Source organism: Netta rufina (assembly GCF_964035555.1).
Source record: "Netta rufina genome assembly, chromosome: 3".
Classification (NCBI taxonomy): Eukaryota; Metazoa; Chordata; class Aves; order Anseriformes; family Anatidae; genus Netta; species Netta rufina.
The window spans coordinates 105,526,131-105,552,719 of NC_140125.1; the positions used below are offsets into that span (position 1 = coordinate 105,526,131).

The 26,589-nt window shown below is 36.9% G+C and overlaps 1 protein-coding gene across 1 annotated transcript in view; it reads left to right on the forward strand.

Moving 5' to 3' along the window:
* ASAP2 (ArfGAP with SH3 domain, ankyrin repeat and PH domain 2) overlaps window positions 1–26,304 on the forward strand; it is a gene marked incomplete at its 5' end in the record, with an annotated part of 82,117 nt that extends 55,813 nt beyond the window's left edge. The window contains 17 exons of the mRNA XM_084283694.1: window positions 3,170–3,257; window positions 4,172–4,220; window positions 4,330–4,496; window positions 5,927–6,060; window positions 6,804–6,898; window positions 8,500–8,689; window positions 9,132–9,217; window positions 9,409–9,524; window positions 9,992–10,059; window positions 10,797–10,907; window positions 14,073–14,328; window positions 16,877–17,026; window positions 17,933–18,101; window positions 19,784–19,851; window positions 21,697–21,806; window positions 25,159–25,281; window positions 26,173–26,304. Of these exons, the coding sequence (XP_084139820.1) occupies window positions 3,170–3,257; window positions 4,172–4,220; window positions 4,330–4,496; window positions 5,927–6,060; window positions 6,804–6,898; window positions 8,500–8,689; window positions 9,132–9,217; window positions 9,409–9,524; window positions 9,992–10,059; window positions 10,797–10,907; window positions 14,073–14,328; window positions 16,877–17,026; window positions 17,933–18,101; window positions 19,784–19,851; window positions 21,697–21,806; window positions 25,159–25,281; window positions 26,173–26,247 (2,055 nt within the window). The 3' untranslated portion in view covers window positions 26,248–26,304. The remainder of the gene's footprint in view (window positions 1–3,169; window positions 3,258–4,171; window positions 4,221–4,329; window positions 4,497–5,926; window positions 6,061–6,803; window positions 6,899–8,499; window positions 8,690–9,131; window positions 9,218–9,408; window positions 9,525–9,991; window positions 10,060–10,796; window positions 10,908–14,072; window positions 14,329–16,876; window positions 17,027–17,932; window positions 18,102–19,783; window positions 19,852–21,696; window positions 21,807–25,158; window positions 25,282–26,172) is intronic.
* Window positions 26,305–26,589: the final 285 nt, after the last annotated feature.

Sequence of the window (26,589 nt, forward strand, 5' to 3'; positions counted from 1 at the left end):
TTCAGACATCTAAAAGCTTCAAAGCAATTAGCATTCATGGAGCAATGCAGGAGATAAAAATTGACTGAAAAATAGACACTGCTCCTTTGCGTAATTATTAGCAATTGGCAAATTTGTGACATCTACCTGACTGCAATTTAACATCAGTGGTTGGAAAAAAAAAACAAGATAGAAGCCAATTGAACAATATAAATAGGAATTCGTAAGTGGTTTCTGGATCAAGGAAAAACTTACATTTGCAGAACCTCAGATTTCACAAAGTTGATTTGATTTTCAGGAGCTTAAATGATATTTGCTGGTTGTCTGCAAAGAAAAAGAAATATGAGAATGTTCTTATCAAGGAATCTTTTTGGTTGTTCTTTACTTCTGGAAACTTTAATCTACCATTATGATTCATGGGACAGACTGAGCACAGAAGAGTCGGATTTAATCTATTGATTCTTAGTAAGTCACTGTGGTATCTGGAAAAAAAAATCAGCTCTGTATCACGGAACTGCTCAGGATGGTGTCAGAAGCCAAACTTTGTGATTCCTGCATGTGTTGCTTGTTGGATATAACGCAGGATAAGTCCTTTTGGTGGATGGAGGGGGACAGTTTTTCCAGGAAGGAACAGGAGTTCATGCTGGGGTCTGCATGCACGAGGGCTGGCAGCACATCTTTTCCGGGCACTGGTGTGTTAATGTGGATGTCCAAAAATTTGGTAGCAGTCTGAAGTTTATTTCTCCAGTCAGAGACCAGAGAACAAAACCCAGAGATTTCAAACAGAATTTCATAGCACTTACACATTTGCTACCATTCCCTACTTCTAGTGTCTTGCCAAATTCTGGAACAACCTACAATGTCTAGGAGATTTATACAGCCTCGCCTCTCTTTATCCCGAGGCTCTGACTTGTCCCCTGAGGAACATCTGCGATGGGATGGAAACGTGTTGCTCACCGAGTAGTGGGCATGGGGAGGCTGTTATGTGGCTGCAGGATAGGAGGATGGATGTGGTGATAACAGCCAAATGTTAACATGACGGTTTTAATTTTGGTTTGTTTGTTTGTGGGTGTTTTTTTCTTTTTAATACTGTTGTTAATATTGACTCTCTTAGAGGGTTAAGGAGGTTCTCAGTTGACAGGCTTTGAAATACGGCTGCATTCCAAAACTGTCACGTTGGCCCAGGATGTGTTTTAAGTTGTTGCAGTCATTTCCACTGGTACTGAAATACTGATACAGAATTGTTATGCTGTGCTCTGCTGTTCAAAGAGAAGAGGTCTCTGTGTAGTGGGCCTCCAGACCTCTCTGAAACATTTTGGTGGGTCCACTTACAGCTTCATATTTCACAAGTTAGAGAAAATGAGTTAGATCCTCTTTGAACTTCAGCTCTGAAGTCCTGGGGACTCTTCTATAGTTTCCAGCAGGTGGATTCTTTCTTAACCAGAATTTACGTACATTTTTACGTTCTCATACAGTCTGTGAGAAAAATACACGCTAGCTGCCCAGTGGCTTCTTTAACAAACGCTTATATTTTGATTTTTGTTTGCTTTATTTTCTATTTTCATTATAGGCAGCTTCTGGACACTTCTTAGACAACAAATATACTTAAAATTGAAACGCTGGAAACTGTATTGCTATGACTGTTAAGTATATTTAAACATAACCAAGAAAATAGGCCCAAGTTAGCGTTTCCGAGATGTTTTCTTGCATACTTCTAGTTTCAAAGAGCTCTTGCTGTTTGTAGGCTAAAATAATGAAAACTGCGTGCCCTTTTACTGCTAAAAGGAATGTCTGGAATTCAAAAAGCTACTTGCTAGACAGAGAATACAATGTGGTTGTCAATTAGTTGTCATCTTACTGCTTCCAAAACCTCTCATGGGTACAATTTGGTTGACATAGCCCAGCAAATGACCTGCAGGTTTGTTGTTTCAAAGCATGAATGACTTTGTCTGCTGGCTATGCTGGGCAAAGCACGAGCATGTTGTTTTTCAAGGACGCTGTGACATTTAAAAGAAAAAAAAGAATATGTGATTGTTTTCCTTATGTTCCTCCCTGGTTTTGATCTTTTCCTGGTCTTGCAATATAATGATGTTGTTATCCTTTTTCTGCCAGCTACATCATTTTATCGGATTGTTTTTAGGAAATCTGTACGCCTCAGACTTGTTCTCCCTTCTTTTTGAATGAAATGTTTTCATCTGCAAATTTAGAAGAGTTTAAGAAGATCTACATTTCTTATTCATTGCAAATTACTTATCATTATGCGACAGTTCAGCTTCATTTGATAATTTTTGTTCTTAGGTGATTAAATCTTGTCTTAGCAGCTTGATAGATTAAAAAGGCTAGAACACAACATTAAGCGTGGTGATGTGTTTATGTATATTTTGGTCTTTACAATAGTGATTTCTTAATTCCTAATCCCTCAAGTCAAGGTTGCAAACATAACGTCTTTCTAGGTCCTACCCCAGATCGGTAGACAGGCAGGCTAAGGGAAAGAAGAGATTAGTGCAGAATTGCTGTTTGAAAAGTCTTTGTAGCCTTTATGAGACTATTTCAAAATGAAATTTGCTTATTCATTCTACTCTTAATAAAACACTGCCACGTTTTATTCAGTAAGGAACTGAAGTAGGTGGGATGAACTTAACTAGAAAGCAAATATCCCTATGAAATACAATATTCTGTTTAACTACATTTTTTGATAATGAACTGCATCAGCTTAGTTTGTTGCGAGACTTCTTTATGCAAACTTGTTTTTTCCTTCAGTGTGGAAGGCTGATTGGGATTAAATGTCTGCTGAGTCTTTCCCTTTCTTCACTGATTATTGAAAACCGAGATGACTAACTTTTTAAAACTTAAATTAAAATAAGCTGTATGTCTTTTTGTTATACCTGACTGTTTGAGATAAATATTACTGGTAAGGTGATCAAAGTAGTGACAGTTAAGGTGCTATCACCTCTCCCCCCTTTCAAAATTCTAGCATTTATCCAGTTATCAGTGAACAAAATAGCCAAATATAAGAAAACAGTTTACAAACCAGAAGAAAGCATAAATCAAAACCTGGATACCTTAAAAGCTGAGGTAGCAGCCATTTGTCAAGTCTTCTTGGCCGGTCAGACGTTATCCCATGTTTTTGGACTGCAGGACTCTGTCAGTACGAGTATACTAAAACTTGTCTTGTTTTATCTTCAAATAGGCTAACCGACCTCCAGCAAAGCTCAATCTGTTAACCTGCCAAGTGAAAACAAATCCAGAGGAGAAAAAATGTTTTGACCTCATATCACGTAGGTTTGTTGTTTACTTCTTTTTACTTTTACAGTTAATATCAAAGGGGTTTGCATTATTTCTGAAGGTGTGTCAATAATCAACTTAAATATTTTAGCATTTAAAAAATGCTAAAATAAAATAAAGTCTTTGTAAAATGCCCTTTCTAGGGCAGTTTACCATTTCATGCATCTTAGCATAATGCAAACTAACTACATCTCTTTGGAAGACTACTTTTTTTTATAGAGCTTTGTTTACTCCAAGTACTCCTATATCATTTTGTGCCACCATATAACAGGGTAACAATATTTTTGCTGTGACATCTCTCTTCTTATGGAAACTGTCAGAGCTGATCATCTTAGGAAGTTATAACTTTGTACAGGATCAAAAGAAGGCTTAAACCACGCTTTCTGTGTTTGATTTAATTGGAAAAGCCTAGGGCTTATCCTGACTGTGTCTTTATCTTGATTGCGTCTTTGAGCCTGACAAGTTTGTTTTGCCTTTTTTGATTATTGTGGTTGAAGAGCTCGTTTGGAAACTTGGAACCTTTCTTATATTCACAGATGACCTCAAATAAGGAGTCTATATTTTAGACACTCCCCTCCTTGCCATCAGCAGAACTTTAGACTTATGATTACTGAGGTTATATCTAGAATGTGGGAAAATAACTACACTCTCCCACTGCTTGAGTAATAAAATCACAGCACTAAAGAAAGGTTTCTGTGTAAAGAGCAACAAGCCACCTTGTGTAAACACAGATGAACTAACTGTACCCAGTGCAAGTGAAACTTGCTGAATAGACTTTTTGGCTGTCAGTGCCCCAGTGATGAGACTAGAGACCCTAGGAGTCAAACACCCATAAATCTTAGATTTTTTCCAAGAGTTTTCTGCAAAACCAGTTTTTTAATCTGTACATGAATTATTTATTGTGCAGATGACAGGACGTACCACTTTCAAGCAGAGGATGAACAGGAATGTCAAATGTGAGTTACTTTGCTAAACTTGTTTCTGATACTGGTATCCTTCTGAGATGTTACCGTGAACTTTAGAAGTGCCGAAACATTTAATAGCAAAATATTACTGCCATTTTAGATGGACATCAGTTCTACAAAACAGCAAAGAGGAAGCTTTAAATAATGCATTCAAAGGAGATGATAACACAGGAGAAAATAATATTGTCCAGGAACTGACAAAAGAAATTATATCTGAAGTCCAGAGGATGACTGGAAATGATGTGTGTTGTGACTGTGGAGCACAAGGTGACTCTATTAAGCATATTTCTAACTGGTAAAAATTCTATGTATCATGAGAGTGTTTAAGCTGATATTTTATGCTTTCTCTTTTACTCCTTATTTCACAAAGATTGTACACAGTAGAATATGCTAACAATTCCATTATGCTGCTTTAGTAAGATTGATTTTTTTTTTTATGTGCATATCAGTGGGGAGAAAAGATATCGAAAAGCTTATTTTTCTCCTATGTATTTTGCTAATTGTAACTTTTGCTGATATAAATCAATTTAACTTACTTTATTAGCCCACATATTACCAAATTTACATAATACTTGGGCAAGTAAGGCAGTAAGATACTCAAGGCATTTTCCTAATGTACCATATATTTTTTTTAATCTTTTTATATTTGACTTTGAGAGTGAGCCAGGAGATGGTCTAAGACTGCACTTACTGGAAAAGAATGCATCTGCTGACTGTGTTTTGGAGCATTGGTTTTGGTTTTGTTGATCAATTCATTTCTACTTTAATCCTCTTCAAATTATTTTTAAATTCCTGCAGTTCTCAGTGTAATTTTATGTTACAGAGACACTGCAAGACTTAGGCTTTTTGGATTTTATGCTGTAGCTGAAAACGTTCTAAACCAGTATGCATTTTATAAATCAATAATAATTTTCAGCAATAGATACTGTATAAAACTATGAGAAGAGTCAATTCTGCTATCTTTAAAGAAGAAGATTCTAAATAGCTACTGCCACACCTTTATCAAATGAACAAATGTCAAGTTGCCAAAATCTCCGTAAATGACTTCTTTGACTGGAAAACGAGGGAATGTTATAGCAAGAATGCAAAATACTGGGTAAAAAAGACAAGGAAGGGTAATTAAAGAGAGGGATGAGCGTTGTTATCTTCGCAATAGTTGAGTGAGAACTCACTGTAGTATGGTGCTGTGTGTATATTTCATAATCACTGCTGCTTCACATAGTCTAAAGTCTGTACTTGAAATACAAAATAAAAAACTCCAGACAACATTATGTTAGTTTGGATTGCACCTATAACCTCTGATTGAGATTGTGACACCATAATAATGGTGTTTGTAAAAATAAATAAATAAATAAATAACAAAAAGGTTCTTGAAAGTGTGGAGAAAGACAAACTAGACTATTTGAGCAGCTCCCTTAGGGGTAGTTGCCTTTGACACATGCACATGCAAGCGCATACAAATTTTAAAAGTGCATTTTTGCTTCTTTCACTATTAAAAATAAATAAATAAATAAATAAATCCTGGTTTGTGTTTCCCAGCAGAGACAAAGTAAAGGCAAAAAGGCATAAATACTAAAATCGGATAATTTATGTACAATAATCTTATACACAGAAATGAAATTCTGTAAAAATTATGTTTTCTAGAATGAAGCCATTACATGTATTAATTTTAATTCTGTGGGTGCTTTTTGTTTCAGATCCTACCTGGCTTTCAACAAATTTGGGAATTCTAACTTGCATTGAATGCTCAGGAATCCATAGAGAACTTGGTGTTCACTATTCCAGAATGCAATCACTTACATTAGATGTGCTGGGAACATCTGAACTTTTGGTAATGAAATAGCTTTTATTGTCTTACAAATAGTACGATAAAATACTTCCAACACAACTATATTTTTGTCACTTTATATATAGCTCCAGTCTTGAAAGTTGCCTCCTGATAAACCTTATTTAAGGAATTGTAATTCCTCCAGATTATGGGAGCCTCCCAGAACATAGTGACTTGCTGTAAACTTTGCCTGATCTCAGAATTCAAATTAATAAAGGCTTAATATTTTTTGCTTTCAAGGTTTTTGGTGGTGGTTGGTTTTTTTGTTTGTTTTGTTTATTTTTACCCTTGGCTGTCAAACAGCTGTATTCTTTTTAAAATATCTCTTAGATTAAAAATTGAAGGAGTTCACAAATACCCCATGAAAGTTGTCTCCTAAAAATGCTAAATAATTAATCCTCAAAAGAAGAAAATGTATGTGGCTTTGCTACACAAAGAAACTACAACATATCAGCTGCTCTGTCACAATTCATGTGTGTTCTCACACAGCACTAAATATCTTACATTTATTATGGAGACTATTGTCTTGATTCTTCTGTTACTAGTTTGTGTGTTGAATCCCAGCTGAAAATTTGTCTAAAAAGGTTTGTTCATGGTCACTGGTATAATAGCAGAACTAAGAATCAGAAACCAAAAGTCCCAAATCCTGTTTTCCCTTGTCCTCCTCCTAGTATGTGTATGACAAATAACCAAACATATTTGTTAAGTGAGTTGTGGATGTTTTTGTTTTGTTTTGTTTCTGACAGCTTGCAAAGAATATTGGGAATGCTGGGTTTAATGAGATTATGGAATTCTGTCTGCCAGTTGATGAGATGGTCAAACCTAATCCAAGCAGTGATATGTAAGTAAAAAGCCACTACTTCTGAAAAAGGCATTAAATTTGACATTGCTAATGGCTTGTCCCCTCGTGGTTTGCACCAGCATGCCATGGAAAATTTGTAATACCTTAAATATAACCTTATACCCAAGGAATATATATTTTTTTATTTTCTTGATGCTTTGCTCTTTTATTGAACTTTATCTGATCATACCTTCAGTAATAGCTGGGATTATGTTACCAGCTCTCTCTATCATGATTTGTGGGACAGGAAGAAATTAAATACAATTTCTTGCGAATTTTAAAGATGCACAAGGGCACAAAAATAGAGATTAAAATCAACTCTATTTGTTTTGTGCTTTTTAAACACAAAATAGAAATGAGAATGAAGTATACATTTTCCCTGAAAGGTACTGAACACCTCCTATGTAGAGACCCTTCCTAGGACTTCAGTCCATAACTACAGAGTAATAAGAGAACATTTAACTGGATTCCTCAAGAACACTGAACTGTGATAGCAAAGACACAGCAAGGACAGCTGGTGGCTTGCCTGCATCCTATGCTGTCATAAGAGAGGTGGTAAATAATGCAGAAACAAACGTAGAAGAAATGGCTTTGGATGAAACTGATTTTATGTTATCCAGACTTGCACCATTCTGACAATTTTAATACAATTTTATTTATTATTAATACTACAGTTTTAATATTTTTTGATTGCTTCTATCAATAATCATATAAAATATATTAATAATTAAAAATCGTAAAAAGATTACTGGATGCTAAATCCATAGCTTAAAATACTTTCAAAAATGAGACATTTCAAAAATGAGACATTCATGTACTTTGAAAAACCTGTATATCAAATTTGTGTTTTTTTCATTAAATAAGAATGTGAAAACAGACACTTTTTAAAACCAGAAAGGAATATCATCCTCTGCTTTAGGAACAAGAGCTATCCATTAATTCAGTCTATTATTCTTCAGATTATCTAGATGATAAATTTTGGCTTTGTCAGATACCTTCTGTGCAATGTTGTGTAAATCCCAAGAGCTGGTAAGCAGTTATGCTTGTGAGATGCATGCCAGATCCTGTTGCAGAGTGATGGGAAAAGGAATAGGTGCTTGCTAGTTGTGTATTAACAGCAGAAGTGGTAAGTCACGTACTGATTCAAGTGTACTAAGCGATAGGTGTCACCTCAATTTAGAGGTGAAACTAAAAACTCTGCTAGTTCTCCCTATCTGTTATAGCTGTTGTGAACAGTTGCTTTGCAGAATGTAGCCACTGCTGTGAATACAGATCCAAAGCATCAACCTGTAAGCTGCTGTTAGCAAACCAGGATCATGAAGCTTTGATGTATTTTCTGTGTGTAAAGCTGAGTATTCTTGATCTCAGTATTACACCAGAATTCAGAGGGGAAAATTTATGGTGTGTGTCCATATTCTAGTTCCATTTCATACTGGAAATATGAGACTCCATGTCTTACATGCATATTTAAAAAGAAAAATGACAATGAATGAGAACTACAGTCTTTCTCAGATTTTATTTCAAATGACTTGCATGTACTTATGGAAATTCTAACCATCTTCTGCTAAAAATTATAAAAAGTAAATTATATTCAATTTCAGGAATGCAAGAAAAGATTATATTACTGCCAAGTATATTGAGAGAAAATATGCAAGGAAAAAGCACGCTGACAATGCAGCTAAATTGCATGCCCTTTGTGAAGCTGTCAAGTCAAGAGACATTTTTGGGTTAGTCCAAGTATATGCTGACGGTGTGGATCTCACAGAAAAAATTCCACTGGCCAATGGGCATGTAAGTGTGGTAATTGTTATTAGAAACAAAAAAAAACATTGTTAAAAAGTTCAATATGCTTTCATAATAAAAAGAACTTCTTATTTGAGGCTAACGTTTGAAATGCTGTTCTGAACATTTGTCTCTTTAATGCTGCAATTTAATTGTAGCAAAAGAAGCTACTAAAGTTTTTAATCTAACATTGTTTCCAGATACTATAATAGTTAAAATGTTTTTAAACATTATTTTTTTCAATAATCTATTTGTTTTTTTAAACTCATTTGTTTATTTACTTCAAAAGAACAAAAGGGAAAGAACAAAGGCTTTGCAAGAGATATTTTAATGGTAACATGTTGGAATAATTTGAAATGAAATACTTTAATAGATCTAATTTATGCCTTATTAAAATTTTTGCTTCTCTGTAAATCAGAAGAAACCAATGTGGTTTTTATTTTATTCTTAGGAACAAGATGAAACAGCACTTCACCTTGCTGTTAGATCCGTTGATCGGACATCCCTCCATATAGTTGACTTTTTAGTGCAGAACAGGTAAGTATACTGAAAACTATTAAATTGTTTCCCTTGCTGCTTTTCCATCAAGTAGTATCTAAAAATAATTCTAGTATTTGCAAATCTAATATTATTCTTTGAAAATCGTGTAATGAGAGAGGTTTACTAATTCAGAGTAGGAACGAACCTTATTTTAATCAATTTTCCTCTTCTTTCCTGTACTCCAATAGTGGCAATCTAGATAAACAGACATGTAAAGGTAGCACAGCCCTGCACTACTGCTGTCTGACGGACAATGTTGAGTGCCTCAAATTGCTGCTGAGAGGGAAAGCTTCAATTGAAATAGGTAAAAGGGTAATGTTCAATTTCATATTTGTAACTGCTGCAGGTAGAGAAAAGTGAGTGCATTTTCTCCTCAGTTGTTTAACATAATTTTATGAATAATACCATAATTTTAAAAAAATAAATATTCATTGTTCATTCCAAATTTAAAGTTGACTAATGCCTAAATTTGTTTAAAAGCAAGTGTAACATTAAGTATGTACCAAGGTTTTCAACTGATGTCTTGTTGCCTAATTATATACTGCTCTTTTATGGCTATCATTCCATATATGTGGCATGTGAAGTTGCTACTGATCCTCATGTTCAGAGGGCTGGTATTAGTTGGATCTCCATGTGGAGGAAACAGATTAATTTTAGAGTGTGTTGGTGTAGTAGTTCGCTATGTATCTGCAAGTATATCTCTGTCTTTAGTAATGGACAGATGAATGATGACTCCTATTATCCTAACTTTCTTTTCTTGGTGTAATATAGCTAATGAATCAGGAGAGACGCCACTTGATATAGCTAAACGCTTAAAACATACTCACTGTGAAGAGTTGGTAAGTGTTGCATCTTTCCGTATCTTTGTGCATTTATAAGCAGAATCATGCCTGAATGTTCAGTGGTTTACAGTTGAATATTTAACAAATGTATTCCAGACAGAATAAGCTTCTTCTTAGAAAAAACAATCAAGTTATGTGCTTTTATGAAGAAAATTATATTTTTTCTTAGATGCTTTGGAAATGCTTAACTTCCTGGTGCCAGAGCATGATTCTGTTTGAGACGTTGGCCTCAAATCCACAAAGTTTTATGTCTGACATCCTGTTGAAATCAAATCACCATACTTCTTATGGATGAAGGCCACAGAAACAAAGTTCATCAGTACTTTTAGTAAACAAGAAAAATGGATTGATGGGGTCAAGGTTCTTTGATTAGCGAGCCTGTATCAAAAACCTGCCATTGCAGTTAATTTCGGTCACCTGCAATTTCTAAACTGAAGCAAGTAGGATGTGGTGTTTCTTGTCAAAAAATGAAGAATGGGCCTGCAATGGGTAGTGAAAAGGCTCGTTGCTTTTGATTTAGTTCTGTTGTGTTTGGGTGGAGCTTCATTCTTTGAACTCACCACAGTGTGGTAGCTTTCCAAATTACCAAAGTTTGTTTTTAAGATAAAGGTAATGTTTGTACCTAGAAACCAAGGTTCATTCTGTGTGCATTTTTAGTTTTACTTAAAGTATGTTGTTTTAAAAGTAAGTACTGCACATACCAGTAGTGTCAACAGTCATCTTTTGTTCCTCAGCTTACTCAAGCACTGTCTGGAAGATTTAATTCTCATGTGCATGTAGAATATGAATGGCGATTACTCCACGAAGATCTTGATGAAAGTGATGATGATATGGATGAAAAGCTACAGGTTTGTATCAGAACGCTGTTAATTTTCTGTGCATATATCTTTGTAAATACAACGTTCATAACAATCTCAACACAACTCCTTAATGTAGGTATTAAGGCATTGCAAAATGACAATCAATAATAAAATTAAATAGCTCAAATTTTACTTTCTGTTTATCTTAAATTTCCTGTTTAATATAAAATACATGAAAAAAAATGAACATGTGGTTATAATCAGATTGCAATTAGCCAGATGTGATATTTTTTTTCCTAACAGACTCAATATACACATAGTATAGTAGTTGTTATTGTTTCAACGCATCAGGAATATTTAGACCTCCTGATCATCAAGCAGAAATACCATAAGCTAGGAAAATTGCCAGTACAAGGGCAGGTACCTTACAGTATCTCCTCATTTTTGTGAGAAAGCTCTAGTCGCTGCCTCTAAGTTTGGAACAAATCATGCATTGACTTGTCTTCAGTGGTGCTAAACTTTTGCATTAAATTAGGCGTGTTCACTAATAGCAGGCCTGGGTCTTAATTCTGAATCTTCCTCTAAAAATATTTTTGTTCTTCTCTGTTTTTGTACCTTAATGGATGTTTTGTACCTCTGGAGTTGGTGTGGTGCTACTGGGTCACAGGATGCCACAGAATGGCTGAGGTTGGAAGGGACCTCTGGAGGTCATCTGGTTCAACCACACTACTTAAGCAGGGTCATTTAGAAGCAGTTGCCCAGGACTATATCTATTTGATTTTTTAATATCTCCAAGGAAGGTCATATTACAAGTAGTCACATGACAAAGTACTCTGGTAGCATAGGAACTTCATTTCATTCAAAAAAAAAAAAAAAATTTTCCTATTCTAAGCACCAACTTTAAAAAAAAAAAAAAAAAAAAAAAGTATTTAAACACCTAAGCATGCAGACAGGGAACAAACTACCAAGTTTCGATACCTGTACAACACTGAAAAATGGTGAACACTTTTTTTTTTTTTTTTTTTTATCCCTTTTGTGATATCCTGTCTGCATGGGGTTCTTTTCCCATGTCTTATGTCCTTAATCTGAGAGAGCTATTACCTCTAACTCTTGACTTTCACTGGATTTAGCTACAAAAAGTAAAATAAATGTCATGAGCCATCCCTTTCAAAGCATAATTGCTACATTCTGAGAATTTTCTTAAGATTTCTCTGGAGAATTTTGGTATCTGTGCAAGGATCTGTAATCTGTGAGCTGTTAAATCCATTTCTGGGTGAGTTTTTATAGTATATCCCTCCATTTATCTACTGTATATTGTGTCACCATCCAGTTTATAATAGTAATAATGGTGATTTTTTTGATAAAGCAGCTTGAAACCTTCTGGTATGTTGTGGTGTGTTGTTTTTTTTTTTTTGTTTTGTTTTGTTTTTTGATCTAAAACATTTTATGTACTGTACAACTAGCTGTTTATCAAATCAGTGCCTTTATAGGACACTCTAAATTTTTATTTTTATTTTTTATTTGTTTTTTCTTCATTTCCTTTATTGTTGCTAGTTGCCTTCTGCAGTTGTGTTCTTTTTTTGGTCCGTCCCTTGAGTTCCACCTTGTGTAAGAACTTATTTGCTACTCAGCATTGAGGCTGAAGTAATGAAACTGCTACTTCACTGCCTGCTATTAATAGGCTTATACTACAGGGACTTTTGAAAGAAGAGTAAGGACTATTAATCACAGACTAGTGTCTGTGACTACATTGAATGCACTGGTGAATACTGCTGGTGCTTAGGATCACATCAGAGTTATGTTTACAGGCATCAGTATATTAGGCTTGTCTCTTTCAGGTAAAACAATTGAAAAGATTTTGTTGCCTTTGTCAGAAAGGGTAGCTTCTGAACTTGGCAGCTTCTGAAATTGCAGAAAAGCAAACCTAACCTGAAAGAAGGCTAGAACAATACAACTGGTTTCTGCTGCCAGGTCTTAGCTCATCTTTTGCCTCCATTCTGGCACACGTTTGACCCTTTATCAAGCTGTTTCAGTTTGTTAAACCAGTGAAAACCTAAGTCAACAAAACAAAACAAAAATTTCTGATGGTTTAGAAAGCAGAAGCAAGCATGGGCTGAAGTGCATACCAGAGCCAAGACAGTGGAGAGGTCAGGGAAGGGGGAGAGTCAGCCAGTGAGGAGTGAGTCTGCTAAACCAAAGTAAAGGTGGGGATTGATGTGGCTGGCTGTCATGTACATCATTCTGGTAAGTCTTTGAGCTATTACACTGTGCTGGCACATGTCTAAAGGTCCTAAATGATCTATCCAGAGTGGACACTGGATATATTTAGAGAAAAATTGATTGCTTATTCATGATACTGTTGGTGTAAATCTATTCTGCCCAAATGCTTTTACTCTAAATGGTTATTTTAATTTCATACAGCCAGTACATCAGTTATGTGTTTATCTAAAGCTATTTCCGAAGACATATTTATGCTCTCTGAACTACGGAATGTTGCAACCCACTCCTGCACTAGCCATATGAACTTATAACTCTAGCTATTTTAATTATCATTTGATAACAATAATTATCATGCTTGCTGTTGAAACAGGAAAAATAATGCTAAGTGTGCATAGCGAACAGATGACTTGCTGCAAATCTCAAAGACAACTAATTAGAGCTCATTTGATAATGTGCAGGGGTTGAGCAATGTTCCGTCCCAGCTGCCAATTAAAGTAATCTCGCTAACTGCTCCTGTGATACTAGTGAGCTAAAAAGAGTTCATGAGAAGGTTGGGCTCCTAATGTGTTGTAGCTTGAGCTGCAGGTAGAGTACTTGGGTGCAGTGTTGTTCTGGTTTTGAGTTGATTGTAATCTATTTTGGGCTGAACACTGCTGGATGAGGCTTAGGTTCTTCGGTTGTTTCTGTGCCTTTGAAAATATTACCTGGTGGTTTTCTGCAGGAAAACTTTCCTTGCTCTGGTCTGAATATTTATATTGCCTATATTATCTATAGCAGCATAGCCCTGTGTATATATTGGATACAGTAATATCTTATGCACACTTTTGTCTTGAAGAAGGTGGAATGTAGATTCTAGATTATGTATTTGCAGCAATAAAAATGCATTTTAGAAGCCATCTTTACTGTCTAGAAGCTAAGAACTTCCCATTAATAAATAAAGCGAGTAGAAATAATGTGGTATCAGTGAGTGCTTTTGTTATTGTGTTTAAGCAACCCAGTCCTAATCGGAGAGAGGACAGGCCCGTCAGCTTCTATCAGCTGGGATCAAACCAACTTCAGCCTAATGTAGCATCGTTGGCAAGAGATGCAGCGAACATTGCTAAGGATAAGCAAAGAGGATTTATGCCAAGTATATTACAGAACGAAACGTATGGAGCAATACTCAGCGGCAGTCCACCTCCCATTCAGCCTGCAGTACCTGTTACAAGCAGTGCACCTCCTCTACCTCCAAGGAATATTGGCAAAGGTATTAACACTGGAAAACATCACTGTATGTTAGAAGAATGGGATCGTAACAATTTTTTCCTTATGTTTTTAAGTTTTCTTTTAGCATTATATTGCACAGGTAAGTACTGGAATAGTTTACCAATGACTTCATCTTGGATACTTGAAGTTAATCTGCACAACCAATTCTGGGTTTGATTTTCAGTGTACCCGCAAGAAAGTACACAGCAGTGTGTGGAAAAACAATGCCCATGAAACCTCAATAAAGTTAAACAACTTTAGGAGGGCTGCAGTGGATTTAGTTCAGCAAGTACTTTTTGATTGTATTCCATCTTTTCACACTTCAGATACTTTAAGATGTCATTGTCAGAGTGAAAATTTAAACATGTAAAATTTCCACAGCATTTGGCTGCTGCAGAAAATGATTTTAATACCTGGGAAAATGGAGAGTCTATGCAGAATGTGAGAGATTTTAACGTCGCAAAGTCCTTTCTTATTAGAAACGTGCTTCAAGGTTGATGAAATAAAATGGAACAAAGTATGAGGTTCACGATGCGAAGAACTGGATAAATTACACAGCTGTTAGCTGACTGAAAATGTAACTGCAGGTGACTAGCTGAACAATGAAAAACGTACTGGTCTCATCCCAGTTCAGAAACATGTGCTTGCAAAATCTACCATTGAAGCTGACACTGTAAACCTCATTCTTATGTTCATATACAATCTGTTTGGATCATGGTGGAGAAGTGTAGAGAAATTTGTACAGGTTATCTTTATGCAGTACACATTCAGTGTGCTTTATTGCTTCATCCCTTTATTAATCAGCATCTCTCATGTATGCTAAATTTATGGAATGTTAAATTCCAAAAAGATGGCTGTGTAAACACACGATTTTCTATCCTCCTGTGATTCAGACTCCACATCAGGAGATAAGAGTGGGTCATGTTCTAGGCATATATGAGGAATGTCTGCCTTTGGAAGCACTACACAGAGGTTAAAATACCTCCATACAACAATGACCATGCCTGAGATTGCAAACTGAACATTTGTATAATATGAAAAGTCAGTTGTTGGTCCCACAGGAATGGCTGCAGCACGGAAGTCGGATACAAATATGTTGTCTTGAGGGCACAAAGAAAAAAGAAAAAAAAAGAGGGAACAATAGAACAGCATGGTGTTGTCCTACTTCGAAGGGGTGGTGTGAAACTGGGAGAAGTTTAGCAGCATATAAAACTAAGTTCCTTAACCAAGGTGGGATTCCTTTCATCTAACATTTTTGCATGAAGTCTCAATTTAATGTCATTTTACCTGACAAAAAGGAATGCTTCCCCCACCAAACAGGAAAATTCACCTAGTTTCTCGGGCTTTTTGTCTGTGAAGGAGCTTTTACTGTCTGTTTAACTGTTAGATACTACCCCTAAATTAATACAGCTGGATAGTTAAAAAGAGTCTCTTACCCTTTGATGTTATTTTACCCACGGCAAACCATGCTATTTCACCCACTGCCCTTGATTAAATGACACTAGAAATGGTGTCATTTTACATTCACTCCCAACCCCAGACTTTTTGGCACCAGGATAGTGCAACTCCCACCAAGAAATCATGCTGCCTGGCTCAGAGAGGTTATTAACTCGTATTCTTTTTTACTCTACCAATATAGTAGCCTAATATTTTATATTTCAGTTAAAAGCTATGATAGTGTCACCGATCTCAGGTTCTTGTTGATTGCTGATATTGTTGTTGGTTTGCTTATGATGTATTATTGTTACTCCTTTATCCTCTTAGCTTTAAGCTGTTCTCCAAGTCTTTTGAGCCTTGTACGCTTCTCCCTGCAACCTGATATTTATTCATACCTTACTCTGTTTCATCTTTTCTTAATATGATGCTCATGCTCTGAGTAGGGAAACATGACATGAGAAGTGCAAAATGTTGGCCTCATGGTGAAAATCTATAGTGTTTTTATAAAATGGAGATGCAGCTCTTTAGCCTAAGACTGGAATCGTTTAGGAAGCCCTGAGGAAGCAGTACCTTGTAACTGATACTAGTTTCATGACTAGTTGTCAGAGCTTCTTGTTTGGGTGAAATTCAGTTTTATGTCGATTCCAAATCAAAACTGCTGTTTCACTTTGAGTCAGCAATGTCTGCTAATACCCAAGGTGAGGTCCTTTCCTTGGACTACCTGCAATAATTACAGCTATTAGTCAGGGATTAAAGAGGGTAGCAAGATGTGCCTTCTCTACTTGTTAAGAAATGTCTGCTTTTCAAGTGTTAACATATTTTAAAGTAATGACTGGAGACAAACTTTAGGGTAAAAAGTTAGTAAGACTTCAACCAGAAACTTCCATGTAATTTTATGTCCATGTAATTTTACGTGGACTCTGATTTCTGCTCTGGCATTCCTGCAAGGTGGCAGTGGTTCTGAATATGAACAAATTATTTTGTGAATGTAGTGTTTGTAGTGTGTAGCTGCACCATTTTTAAAAGCACGGGTGTGAATGTTAACACTTTGTGCTTAGGGTAAGTAATAATAATAATACAGTATTTTCCTCTCTTTTTAGTCCAGCCTTCAGTTCTTGGCAGTGGTATTCAGACAATTTCTTCATCTAATACAATGTGGAAGACAAATTCTTTAGGAGTGGACAGTATAAGCAGGCAGAGATCTTCATCTGATCCACCAGCTATTCATCCCCCTGTGCCGCCATTGCGTGTAACATCTACAAGTATGTTTCCACTTTCCCCTGTTTTCCCTTCTGCTGTATCTAATCATAGTTGGCTTATTTTTCCATTTTCACAACTCATATTTCCTCTTTTGGTGACTGTAGCTTCGGCCTATCGTTCCCATCCAGTAACTTAGTATGAACTGTCTTCTCTGAAATTTCAGTGCATGGTATAGTGAAGGGTCAATGCAAGGTAGCAGCTATTACTAGAGCTAAAGAGCTTTCCACTTTGATATGTAGTTTTAATGATGCATATCTCACCAGTGAGCTGTAAAAATAAGCGTTACATACAGGCCTGGGGCTATGTCTCCACATTGTGCATAATTCTTGAAGATTGTAAGAGTGTAAAAAGGATGTTTTAATGCATTGCCAGCTGCTGTTATGTTGGTTTCAAGAATTCAATAGAAATTTAATTAATTATTCAATATAATGTAAAGTTTCGTTGACTAAATATTAATTATAACAGGATTTTTAAAAAGAATTTTCTCTAAACAAAATTTCTCAGACACTTGCTCAAATACTTTTCCATAAAACACCAACTGAAGGCCTTGATTGAGCAAACAACAACATCACTCTAAATATAGTCATATTCTTGAAAATGTTAGATCAGAATGACTTTGGTAACACTTGAGAATTTTCTTTGCTTGTACTTTAATGCTTTGATGAATTGGAGTATTTGTGAGCTCTCTGATCTTGAGTAGGTGAAACAAAACGTAAACCTCTTTCCAAAGAGGTCACCCTTCCAATGGAAGGATAACTTCATGTTTTAAGTTACTGATAACAAGTAGTAAAGCATTTTTCTTTGATGAAGCTAAATCCTGTAACAGGAAGACCTGTGGATGAGAACCCAAGAGACAAAATGGCAACTAGAAATCTAATTCCTTTTCATTGTCTAACTTTTTTCCATAGATGTGCTTTCTCCAGCACCACCGCCTCCAGTGGCAAAGACAGCCAGCATTATGGAAGCTTTGAACCAGCAATCTAAACAGCAACCAGCTCCTCCACAAACCAAGCCAACCCCACCACCACTGCCCCCACAACCTCCTAGTCGAATCTCTCAAAGAAAGCCTATTTCTGGGTAACTGATGCCATTTTAGTACTTAATGCATGTATTTCATAATGATTAACTTCTCAGTTTTATGGTATATAACATATAAGTCATCTATAACACATGCAGTCTTTGCCAGTGATATGTTCTAACATATATGACTGAACAGAAGACAGATACTGAGGGAGCAGATTACAAGGATTCCCATGGTAAAAACAGAACAGCCTAGCAATTTGATGTTTTATAACTTTTACAGTATCTGCAGAATGCTTAGCCCTGATGGAAATAAGGCACAAAGAATAATCCATTTCTAATTTTCTTCTAATAACAAGAGATAAGGGAATATTACTGTCTGAATGTGCCATTTGTTGTTCACATGCTTATCCTCTGTTCAGTTCCATTCAGTATTTTCATTCATGGAAGGAGTTGAGACTTGGAATAGAGAATATGATCTTTAAATTTGTAAGATGTTACAAGTGACAAATGTACTAGTGAATAGGATTATATTTAAACTAGCCTTGAAAAGCTAGTAGTAGTCTGGGAAGAAGAGGAGTGTTGTTTAGTAAGCAACACTTGGTACTGAAGAACAGCCAACTACAAAAATGGCGTATGGAGAACAGCTAAGTATGGTTAAGCAAAAGTCTTCAAGAGCAGAATCTGCAAAGACATGGTGAATCGTAAATAAGAAGACTCATGCTGTTGTGGAAGAGGCAAAGAGAAAGAGTGTTGTTTGATTATGACCTGCAAAATTTAGGAGTTACTTATTCCGATTGGCTCAACATCAATAATGTCTCAGCTGGACTACTGTATTCAGTCTTGGTTATTGAATTAAAATAAAGATACAAAGTAGTAAGGCCAAAACCAGAGAATATCAATAATAAGAAGTCTAGAAAATATGGCCTGTGATAAAAGTTTGGAAGAAGTGAGAGTCTCTCATCCTTAAAAATAAATAAATAAATAAATTGGAGCACAGATGCAGGTCTGTCCATGTAAAGTACTGCATCACTCCACTCCTTTTTACGTCTCATGGTGGCTCTAAAAAGAAAACTTCTAAGTTGTGACAACAATAATGTAGACACTATGGAAAGTTTTCCCAAAGTAAGCATAGTGAGATATGTTAGTAAATTGTCTTGGGAAATTCTGGATTCTTAGACACTGAATATTTGGTAGAGTATCGTTTATGCAAGCCTAGATGGTTAGCAAGTACAGATATATGTATATGTGAGATAATACACATGGTTGATGCTTTGTGAGTGAAAGAAGCAAGCAACCATTGAGTTTCCTCTCTAGCCTTTTAATTGCATATACATGCAATTGTAAAAGGGAGAAGCAGCTTCCTGAAGTTTGCTGTAATGTACACGATTATAGTTTGCTATAATGTACACGATACATATTTTTAACAAAGCACACCAAAGAATTTTTAAAAAGTAATGTTAAGAACTTCAGAACTTAGGGAAAGAAAATCAGCTTTGTACAAATTGCAGAAATTGAATGTATGTAATTCTTCTGCCTCACGTTTTTAGATAAGGTGCAGTTTACCATTGGCCTGCTCAGAAATAGGGAAACAAACTAATATTTTAAAATACCAGACACTGAAATATACTGAAGATGTTACAATAATTTTATAATTTGGAAAATAGTCTGAATTCTTGTGGTTTGAGTTCTTGTTTGTTTCTTAAATGGAAAATTTTCTAATTTTTTTTTTTGAACAGGACTGAGAAGTCATCTGGCTTAGCAAACAAAGGGCAGTCTAGAGGACTTGGGTCTCTACAACAAACTGGTAATTATGCTTTAGAGATTTATTTTACTGTAATTAAGCTATTGTTATTACAGCCTAAAGGAGAGTGTTTTCAGTTTACCTTGTACATTTAAGCACAATCAGTACCAGCATTTTTGTTTCTTTTCTTGATTGTGTAGGCCCTTATGCTTAAAGCTTTTCTGCATGAGTTGGGGACAATTATGTCAGCAGTGGAACCATGTAGCAAGAATCACAGAATGGTTGAGGTTGGAAAGGACCTCAGAAAGTCATCTGGTCCAGATCCCTGCTCACAGGGTATTGCCCAGGACCATGCCTGAATGGGTTTGCAAGGTCTTCCAGGGAAGGAGACTCCACAACCTCTCTGAGCAGTCTGTGCTAATGCTTCATCACCCACACAGTTTAAAAAAAAAAAAAAGAAAAATCAACAACAAGTGTTTCCTGATGCTCAGAGAGCACCTCCCATGTTTCAGTTTGTGTCCATTGTCTCTTGTCCTGTTACTTGGCACCAGTGAAAAGAGCCTGGCTCTGTTGTCTTTGCACCCTTCCTTCAGATTTTTGTACACATTGATGAGATTCTTCCTCAGCCTTCTTTTTTCTAGGCTAAACAATCCCTGCTCTCTCAGCCTTTCCTCCTATGAGAGATGCTCCAATGCTTTAATCATTTTTGTGGCCTTTTGTTGGACTCTTTCCAGTATGTCCACGTTTCCTTTGTACTGGGGAGCCCAGAACTGGACACAGCACCCCATGTGTGGCCTCACCAGTGCTACTCAAGAGGGGAAGGATCACCTCCCTCAACCCGCTGGTGATACTTTGCCTAACACAACCCAAGATACCATTAGCTGTCTTTGCAGCAAGGGCACACTGCTGGCTCATGTGCAGCCAGACCCTCCAGGTCCTTTTCTGCAGAACTACTTTCCAGCTGAGTGGCCCCCAGCACAGCCTGGTACCTGTTTTTTTTTCTTCTCCTTAGCAGTGGGTCCACATTTTCCTTAGCCTTCCTTTTGTCACACATGTGCTTACAGAAACCTTTCTCCTTGTCTGACATCCCTGGCCAGCTTCAATTCCAGCTGGACTTTAGGTTTCCTGATGTCATCTCAACTCACCTACCCCACACACACACTCAAAGAGAGGATGCAGTATGAAAGCTTCAGTTAGTTCACTCTCGTTTACATGCCTCATAAATGAGGCAACGGGCAAGGCCAAAATACATTTTTGCACAGAAAAATGTGATTGTAGTTTTAAAATGAAACTTCATACATCACATCTAATTAATGAAATTGCAAATTGATCCTGCTTTTGTAGTGGTTTTAGTGGAAGTTCTTCTACCCACTCTATTCTTCCACTGTTATGTTTATTGGTTCGTACTTTGATTCTTTTTTATTTCCCTTCAACATTTCCACAGAGCTGAAATTTGCAAATCATTATCAGAATGTGCCAGAAGTCTCCTGTGAAGGGTACAGCATCTTGATAAGGATGGGATTTATTAGGAAAGAAAAGTTCTAAAAGTCTTCAGTCTGTAGAGAATGGGTGGGGAAATGGGAAATTTGGTTCTGGTGTCATCTGTTTTATAGGCTTTTTTTCTCTTAGTCATTTATCTTATAGCTTTTCTCAGTGTAACTGTGATATTAAAGGTCTTAGGTAATTCTTTTTGGGAAAAGAGGCCTTCTTTGGTAAGGAAAAGGGTAGGAATGCCACACTCAGTGTAAAAAAAGAACGACATTAAAGATGAAATACTCATGGTATACATGATCCTTTGTATTCTCTAATTAAGAATAATGAACTTGGTTGCAATTTGTATCATTGCTCTTGCTTTTTTATTTTTTTGAAAGCATGCCTAGGATTTAATCATTTTACTTGCCTTAGCAGCAGGAGAATCTTCTTCTGTGTGTGAGATCCCAGTAACACAAACTGGTTCTACAGTGAATACTTTGGCACAGATCCAGCCACCAGCACCAATGCCAAGGAAATCACAAATAGTAAGTAGACAACCTAGGTTTAGATTTTATTAAAGCTTCCACACACTGTCAAACGCACAGCTGCCATAATAGTCTGTTCTGTTAGAAATAAAGTGTGTGAACCATGGAAAATACAAAACCCTTATCCTCTCAAATGTGTGACTTGTGGTAGGTATCTATGAAAATCTTGCTTCTCTTGCATTTCTTATGCAATGATATGTGATCTTACATGAAAAAGAACACCAGCAAAAAAGGAGAAAACAAAGACAAATCTTGGATTCACTGCTTGTGTCTGAATTTGTAGAATTTATGGTTTGATTTATTGAAGGTAGGTAAGCTTGATAAGAGAATAGTAGGTCTCTTGTAAGCCATATGCAACTCAATTCTTAAACTTCAGTGAAGTAAGTAATAAGTGAGGTTTCTTGCTTACTTTTACAAGGGAAGTAAATACACTTGTTTACATTGGTGGACCAAATGGCTTCAGAAAAGACTAGGAGGAGCTAATTTCAAAACAAAAGAAATTTGAACTTTGTGGAATTGTTTCACTTTACACTGCTTTGTCAGGCATTCAGTGGGTGACAATAGGGAAATCCATTGGAAGTTACTAAATACACAGAAATCACATCTGATGAGAGGCATCCCAACCAGAATCATAGAAACATAAAGCCTGGAAAAGACCTCTAGGATCATCTGGTCCAACCATAAGGTGGCTGAAGGGGGAAAGGGAAGGCTGGAAGTGTTGGGCTGGAAATATTTTATATTCTTCTTCTCTTCCATCCTCCCCTAACGATACAGTGACTCTTAGATACTGGACTTAGATGACTGATCTGATTGTGTGGCCTTTTCTTATTCTTATTTAGGTCCATGAATGGTGACACATTTAGTAATGTCAATATTTATATTCTTGTGCTGGTGTAGGTGAAGGGACATATTTCTGGATGTCAGTTTTGCTGTTCCATTATGTGTAGTTCAATTGACTCTTTGGCCCTCGCTCCAATTTTACGTTGTTTTCTTCTGTGGCAGACATAAAACATTTATATGCTTGGTCATGACAGAGAGCTCGTGCTCTTGAGATACTGTATGTGACTAGGTCTGGGCTGGTTTATGCTTTAACGTCTGTATAGTTTAGTAGGTGAATAATAACCTGAGAGGTAGGAGCTGTGCTGTTCCTGGCCCTATGATTGTGTTATTAGTGGGCTGCAAAAAAACATCTTACCTTCTTCGGTCCTCTGTCTCTCTTCGTTCATTTTTATTTAACCATGTCTACTGAAATAGTAATTCTCCAGGACAGGACTGCAGCGTGTATGTGTGCATAGCCTTGTGCATTTGTTTTGAGTTCCTGGAACTCCTCCTAGCTTTTGTCATCTGATCATGCTGAAAAAAAAAAAAAAAAAAACACAGAGACACGTGGAGTTCATCTTGCATTAGTTGGGATTATAAAATCTTCTGTTTTCTTGCCTCTCCCACTCTTGTTTAACCAAGTTACTGCCTGTCTTGCATCAAAACAACTTTCATGGTTTAGGTAGTAAAATTTAATAGTCTGGTTAGTGAAAAATTGAATAGCTGTCCCTTTAGCTTAGGTGCACTAAGGGAATTGCCATACTTACTCCGTGAAGCTGTTGAACTGATCACAATTTCTGTTGTGTGCTCTGGGATTCAGTGCTGGTTACATCCATTGAATACATTATCAGTTCTGGAATAGCTCCCTACCTGGCTTTCTGTCTAAGTTAAGGTTGTAGTAGTTCTCTATCTTTTTTCCTTCTTTGTTTTACGGGGCAAATTGCTTCACTTATGTGTGAATGGGTTGTCCTGGCTGTTTTTTAGGAACAGTGTCTCCACTCTCCGGTTAATATTAGTTGCATGTCGTATGAAGAACAAATCTGAGTCTCCAAATATCTCTAGGGCATCAGTAGTCACAAAATTCTGCCTGAGAAAATCAGCTGGATGGTTTTCTTCTGTCATAAGACAGAGAAGTAAAGAGAAACCTGGCTCAGGGGGTGTGTGCTAGTTAAGGTGCTTTAGCTAAATCAATCTAGCTAAAGCATCTTAGCTGAGATTTAGTCAAGGGCCCCTCAGCTAAAGAGCTTTAGCTAGATCAGTCTAGCTAAAGCACTTTGGCTAAATCACTCCCCTTAGCCTTATACTTCACCCTTTTCTGCTACGTTTGCCAGAGAATCTGGAAGCCAAACCAGATTGAGGAAATGATTGTAGAAGTGATTCTTGAGTAAAGAAAAAAGAGACCTTGTTACAATGCGCATGCAGCCAGTGAGTTACCTGCTGTACAGTGCATTTACCCAATAGCCCATTTTTCAGGAGGAAGGTTCCTGATGCTTCTTTTTTTCTCAATGCATGCTAGAGGTTTTTGAAACCATGTTGTAGATGTATGGAAAACTTCCCTGTTTGTTAGTCTCCTGGGAACAGGGCTTTGTCCACAACAGAACATTTGGCTGGTCAAAAGAAGCAGACTTGTGGATGGAGTCTCTTCTCCTTCACAAGCTTCCAGCTGTTGATCTGACTGGCACTTGCAGCTCTGCTCTGGCATCTGAAGGTAGAAAGGAAAGGTTTTTGCTGGCTGAGGCTGGGGAAAGTGGAGGGAAGGGTAGATTGACACAGAAAGATAATGCTCTGCCTCCAGGTCCTGTGCTCCTTGCATGGAAAGACGATGCAGGTAGCATTAGTGTTAATCTGCAACAGGGATTGAGAAGGCTGAAAACAAACGCAGCAGGAAGCTGAGAGTGGAAACAGGCCAGGTTGCACATGGAGAAGCATGAGGTTAGGATGGTGGATACAAAACAATTGCAACATCACTTCAAACAGAACACAACTAGGACTGGAGTCCCACTCAGTACTGAAATGCTGCAGCTCCCTACCAAACAGCAGTGTTACCTTTGCTGTTAAAAGACCACTTCTGTGGCTTGTGGTCCTCAAAGCACTACAAAGAGCCTGAGGACATTCTGGAAATTTTGTACTGTTGAGCAGGGTTTAGTAAATTAAGAAGGGACATACTGACAGGTGTTTCAGGCCTCTTTCTGACAACACTGGTGTTACACTCACTGTGTAGCACTCGATCACCCCATTCTCTGAGTGAAATCACACTTGCTGTAACGGTGCGTAGAGCTCTGAAGCAGACTTGAGTGAGCTAAAATGGAAGCTCACAAGGGAAAGCTGGTCCATGTTGGTGACATAGTGTTTCTGAAAGGCTTGGGATGCTGCCAAAATCAGCCTGAACCTTGAGCACCTGGTGTAAAAGATCTAGGTGAATTCTAACCCATGAAAAATGATTGATAGCATCTCTGCTGCATGCTTTAGATCACCTTCAAATGTATTTTGATTCTTCCATGCTTATTATTTACACTTTCTTTTTATATTTCAGTCAAAAACTAAACCCAAAAGAGTAAAAGCGATTTACAACTGTGTAGCAGATAACCCAGACGAGCTAACTTTTTCAGAAGGAGATATCATTGTAGTCGATGGTGAAGAAGATCAGGAGTGGTGGGTGAGTATTTCCTATTTTCTATCGATATACTTTGAAAGAAAGAAATGAAATCTAGAGGTTGACGCTGACTTCAGAAGATCTCTGTTGGGTTTCCAAATAACAGGAGAAGTTTCATCTCGTGGAAACTTGATTCCAAATGTTTCTTTTGTTTAAAATTCAGGCTTCAGATAAACTTTTAGCTTTTCTCAAGAAAAGTTTTTACATTCAGGGAAAAAAACAACAACACATGGTTAGTAGGGTCACAATACACAGGGGACATGGTCTGTGTGACTTTAGGAAACTCCTGGGTGGGTGTCAGCAATTGGAGAATCTGCTACTATTTCATCTTCCTTGAAGATGCTGTGTCACAGTCCTCAGGAGACAGCTTTGTATTGTCCTAATTCTTTAGCTGACTGACGTTGAGAAATGGTTTATTCTGTGTGCTGGGAAACCATCTCAACTATTTGTACCCCAGAACTGCATCAGCTAAAGTAGATCTGGAAAGTTATTATGCATGAAAACACTCATTTAGTTGTTAGCTAGTAAAGAGGAGAATTTCATATTGCATCTAAATTGCAGGCGATACATTATCGTCTATTTGTATAAACACAAATAGATTAAGAAACAAAACGCTTGAGATCTGTTGAAGCTTGATCCATTCTTTTACCTTTCACTGAGAAGAGAAGGAAGCAGAAGCAACTTAAAAGAGGCATGATATGGGCTGCCAGGCGTTCCAGAATGAACTGAAATGATGGAGTAGTGGGACCACATCAAGAGGTGTTACTTCTAAAGAACTGAATAAGACAATTTGAAAAAAAAAATAGAAGTCTAACAAAAACAAAGGTCACTGGTATTTATTTTGGTTCTAATTCCTTTTTGAGATTAACTTGGAAACTGTCTGAACTCTTGCAGATCGGCCATATTGATGGAGACCCCAGTCGGAAAGGAGCTTTCCCTGTCTCATTTGTGCACTTTATTGTTGACTAAATTGCTACTGATAAGTGGAGACATTTCTCATTTCCAGCGGTCACAGAAATAAGTTTTGCTCTATTTCATTTCATCTACCTATCTGCAGACACCTTGCCAGAGCACTGCCCAAGTCCTAGGTACTGTAGCTTACTTTTTTATTACCATTGTTCTGATTTTGGGACTTTTAGAACTTTTTTCTATGTGAAAACTTCTCATGAGCAGTTTACAAAAACAATCAGAAAAAAAACCTCTTCCTGTATTTTTTTAAGGTGAACTGAAAAGCTTTAACAATCAAAACCCATATGTGTGTGTCGACATCACAACATTATGAATTTTCTTTTGAAAACATTTGCTGTAATT